Source organism: Plasmopara halstedii (genome assembly GCF_900000015.1).
Source record: "Plasmopara halstedii genome assembly, contig: Scaffold_3060, whole genome shotgun sequence".
NCBI classification, from domain to species: domain Eukaryota; phylum Oomycota; class Peronosporomycetes; order Peronosporales; family Peronosporaceae; genus Plasmopara; species Plasmopara halstedii.
Window position 1 is genome coordinate 1528265 of NW_020189964.1, and position 5147 is coordinate 1533411.

General features: G+C 49.3%; 1 protein-coding gene across 1 annotated transcript; it reads right to left on the bottom strand.

Moving 5' to 3' along the window:
• Positions 1–1327: 1327 nt before the first annotated feature.
• PHALS_06819 (uncharacterized protein) lies at positions 1328–1717 on the bottom strand (the record flags this gene model as incomplete). The annotated part of the gene is made up of 2 exons (XM_024720173.1): positions 1328–1369; positions 1559–1717. 2 exons carry the CDS (start codon positions 1715–1717, stop codon positions 1328–1330), a joined length of 201 nt encoding a protein of 66 aa, XP_024585398.1.
• Between the last annotated feature and the right edge of the window lie 3430 nt (positions 1718–5147).

Below are 5147 nucleotides of genomic sequence, written 5' to 3' on the forward strand. Positions count from 1 at the left end.
CGACCACGCTGAGGAGGAGATTCGATCTCTTGCCGCTAGAGGCTACAAGGTACTCATAAACATTTTTTCTATGAGTGTGCAATACAGCCACATCTTGGATGCTCTCGAGTTCGCTCTCGATTGAGAGATACAAATGGTTGGCCTCTTCACAAGTGCGGCCGAAGAACATTTCGCGGCAATGGCGATTCCAGTAGGCGCAGGATCATATAATGTGACATGACTGAATTTCTTCAAACCTTGTACAGGTCGTGGTCAATAGGGTCCAGCCCTTACAGTGCTACACTCTTTGAGAGCGACGGGTTCACAGCGCTGGGTTGCTTGTTGTCGATATCAAAGCTCCAGGCGTTGCAAACCCGTTGAAAGTTCTGATACACTAACATTACAAACGACGCGCGACCGTTAAATCAAAAAGGCATTACAAAGAGTCATTAGAGATGCCAATCACGGATACGGATTTTGTGTGTTTTGTGATGGGGACTTTGGTGAATGAGTGTACGTTTACCTGAATAGTCAAGCAACGTTTGAGGACTTTGATAGCTTTAAACTTAATCTAGCCGTGGACCAAGATTCAATATGTTATCTCTGTTTAGTAGTGACGTATCTGGAACGCTACAAACGATGGATTGATAGGGAGCTGAAAAGAATAGGAGACAAGCATTTCATGGTTGAGCTTTGATAATCATGAACTCACCTTAACCGGGAAGCAAAAGCGATTTTTGCACGGGAATGAAGTATCGATAGCTTTCGTGCTGGACTTGGGACTGTCTACTTTGATTGCAACGATATATATATATATATATCGAGTTGATCTTGCAGAGCTTAAGCAGCAATGATTCGAGGTCAATGAGTTTGATGGAAAAGAGCAATTGTATATCACGGTCTCAAGAGTGTATCTTAGTTTTTTTGGAAGGAACGGCTGTCAATCGTGGTCCCCAGAACGTATCGCTGGGGGGAAACTTCCTATGCTGTGAAATGTAGCCGTCTTTGTCAGGGCCAGTGATGAGTGTGAGCAAACTGAAAAGTGCAACCTTTCAAGCCATTTGATGAGGATGAAAAACGACCGTAAGATATGGGCAGAGGGGATACCCTCTGAAGGTAAAAAGAACATTCTATTCTTGTGACGGCGTGATGGTACTGCTGGGCTGACGCAACATGTGACGGACCCAACGAGCGGAGTATAAGCACCACGGGTAAGTTAATGGACGATTGTTCACCTGTGAATAGGGTGAGAGTGGCAGGAAATGATAAGTTTTAACCTTTGTTGGAGTGATACCCATCACGTTCCTCGAAAGAGAGAGCGCGCTAAAAATTCACTGAGTCCTTGCAATCAAATATCGCCCAACGCGATAAGGCCGTTACCAAGGGAGCTCTGACCAGCCATTGATGCTTTCATTAGTGCAAAACATAAAGATGGTTGGTGAGAAAGAAAAGCGGTTCACTAGACACCAATTTACATGGTCAGAAAAGCTTACAGCAAATAGCGAATTGGGCATTTGTATAAAAGGATATATTATTGCGTTTTCGATGCAAACACCGATTTAAGGCAGAATGTGCTTACATTTTTTGCCTTAACCTGATTGATCACATTTATCAAGTGCTGATGTGAACCAGCGATACCCATCTCATTACTGTGAGTATTTCGAGCGGAATAGTTTGGAAGTACATCATAGTACTCATGACGGACAGTCGGCTGTTTACGCAACTGTTGAAGCCACATCGTGGAAACGAATAAATCTATAGCTATTCGCAGTCATTGCAGCGGGGCTGCCGTAGCTGTTTTCTAAGAGGAAGTTAACTAAGGTCAACGACCTTACGTTTTCTACTAGAACCAAGACATGCAGAACGAATATGCAGACGGAAGATATTGAGTACGAATGTAGCGGATCGCAATCCGCTAAACCCAAAACCTTAACTCAAGGCAATGGACTCTTCCGTTTAGAATTGAAACAGCATTTAATTGTTTTTTGCATCAGAGTAGCCAATATTTAGAACCTTAGGATTTCCTGATTAAAAGAAAAACCAATTTAATATGCATAACTACTGGCTGTTCCGCCACGTAGTGGCTTCTTGTTACAGTGTGACCACACCATAGTGTAGCAACACCATGATGTGATTACCCCAACTTGGGTAATCCACACCTTTGTACAGTCGCACCATCTTGTATGACCCGCCCTTTCAAACCAGGGTACGTGTAATGCCGTTACACTCTCACCTATCAACATTGTGAATATTCACAATTCACGTTTAACTGTCGCCTCGTACTATGCTCGCGTGTCTAATACATTTTTACGTCCTCAGGACTTTCTTCAAGCATTCTCTGCTCAACGGGCCTTGTGTCTATGACATGAAATACACCCAGCCTCGCTGATTCTGAGGACGCACGAGGGAAGAGCTCATTTCCGCCTCTTGCACGCGGTGCAACTCCGGACAGTACACCCGCGGCTTTAGGGGAAGCACATATCAAGGCCACAGAAACCTGGCGCCACACACCGCGCTCGAAACAGGTGACGGATTTTCTAGTCGAGAAGTTGGAGGAAGTCGGCCACGATTCGGATACTCCGTTCCCAGGATGGGTAAAAGAGGAGGGCGAGGTGCGCCAACGGCGCGACGGGAGCCCAGCTCGAACCTTGCGGACGTCATGTCCGTTCTCGGCCTCTAGACTTCCGGAGGAAGTATTATTATTGTTATAATTGCCTCGGTGGGGCACAGAAGCGGTAGTCAGAGGCTGCCCACATAGCGGCTCTCATGCGCTCGTATCCGCGTTCGGTCCTTGTACCTAGTGTGGAATGCGGCTTCTGCTCGGCGGATCTCGCTACGTAAGCAAAAGACGCGATCACTCGATCGTTGGGCGTCTACGTAGTCGGGCTCCAGGCCAGTGCCAGGCTGAGCTTGACCATCGAAAAGCTCTCCTTGCTCGCTCCTTGGTCCCCCAAGAACTTCCAACGAATAGGTACCGCGCTCGACTTCGAGCTCAAAGAGGAGGCTCTCTTGTACCCGCAATGCGAACTATTCCGGTGGTATGGCGAAACCGCTGCATATGATGAGGAGCTCTTTATGCGATGGGTGCAGCGGCACCATAAACTTCCTCGCTGTCTAACTTACAGCGAAGTCACAAGGAAGTGGACGCGCGCGTCAAACGCAATCTTCGATTTAAGTTGCCGAACATGAGGTGCAACGCCGACTTCACGCGTTTTATCGCCCTGCGATACATAGAATAATCCATCACGCTTTCGCAAGCTCTGTGGTTTCTAACACGGATAATTCTACAGCCACAGCAGCTCAGGGCCATAGCTTGAGCCCAGCTCATGGTCCTCCGGCTAACCTGGCTACTGCCGAGAAATTGCAGTGCGCACGACGACGCGAAGCATCATGATCCTTCTGGTCATAAGCGTCCATGACGTTTGAAAATTCTTGCCAAAGTGGCACTTCAAACTCCCGCGAGTTCTCGGAGTCGGGTATTCCCGCACCTTCACAAGATATTAGGTTCAACCCTGTCGACGATGTCGACCCACAAGGCGTTCCACGTGGTAGTGGACGTCACCATTTTGGAAGACAAAGTCCGCCTAAAATCGGCATTCCGTCGAGCATCTTGCCGAGTTTGAAAAACGCTATGCGGAAGTCCACGAGAGGCTGGAGCACTGTGCACCGACTGCCTCACGTTGAGGATTATAGCGCTCTGACGGAGGAGCTCCTTGCCGTCGGGCAGACGAATACGTCACGTTGTGCGACGGTGGAGCGCCTTGCGCCGTTGAAAACGGAAATTGTGGCACTCCGTGCTCGAAACCAGCTGCTGGTTCAGATTTTGGGTGGCCGAGTGCCTTTGGGCGCCGCCTCGGCGCCAACGCTTCCACGTTCACATGCGCTAAATCCCGGTACGGCTTGAGCTAGCCCACATAACCCACCGGGTGGATGCGCCTCCTTCTCCGAAGGATCAGCGTATACGCGAGGCCTCGCTTGGTCTCGACGTTGAAAGGTCCGGTATTCCGTGAACAAAGCTTCGTCTTAAAGACAGCAGAAACTGTATGTGTAGGAAGATTTTAGCATTTAATAAAACCCAGTATCCCACCTCAAAGTTTTCTCCTTCTTCTGCTTCTTCCATCTGCATATTCTGTCTGCATGTATTGGCATCCACCCATCACTTCGTGGTTTGATGACTCACCAAAGCTCCACCAGGAGACGGGCGCGTAGCGCCCAAGTAATTCAACCTCCAATCGATCCGTAGCTCGTGGTGTTCCAACCATGCCATACCAAGGATAAGGTCATACCTTGAATCCAAGTCCAAGACTAAGCCGCGTTCCACGCTATCGAAGTCAACAAACTTGACATCAAGGTCCACAGGGACCCTCGGCACATTGACACGCGTCCCCAACGCTAAGCGAACAGTGACAGTGTCACTCAACCGCGTTTCTAGCGCCTCGGCGTTAAGCTGGTTTCCTTCGATCGTAGAGCGTTGAGTAAACACTCTGGGATCTTCCGTGGCTCTTCAAGCCCTTCACGGGCGCTTTTTTAGCAAGCCCGGCTTGCATACACGTTTCGTGTTCAAGAGCACGGAGCTTTTCGGGGATGAGCCTTGCTACCTCCTACGAGGCCCAACAGAACTCAGTTCTTCTCCAGTAGGGTGCCCCGCGCCAACTCGGTTATGTCGATCCCCCGCGACAAACCAGACTGGTACGAAGCATGACGTCGGCTCTAAGAATCTTTACGCGCCTTGCAACGAGGCAACCTATCCGAAGATGTCGGTTGTCTCCACAAACAAAACACCGTTGGGTGTTTAAACGCTGCCCGGCAGCTCGGAGCTCTCCCTGCTTGCAGTCTAACCAGGCATATCGCGTGCGATCGCGTCTTCTTGTCACCCGACAGGGCAAGAAGGAATTGGTGAGCTTTGTCCAAAAATCGAGAACTCTCATTGCCGAGATGGCAGCCGATCCTCTCCCTGAGATAGTCACAGTGACCGTCTTTACGGAGGGCTTCCGCACTGGCGTGGCCAGAATGAAAGTCTTCCGTGTGCATTCGTCCTCATTTGAAGAGGCGGTGAAAGTGGCATTTATTGCCGAATTCAGGTTCAGGTTGGCACGACTTAGTTGGAATATACACTCCAACAGCTCGTCGAGCGGGCCTATTCCCATGGATCTCAGCTATGCTGAGGA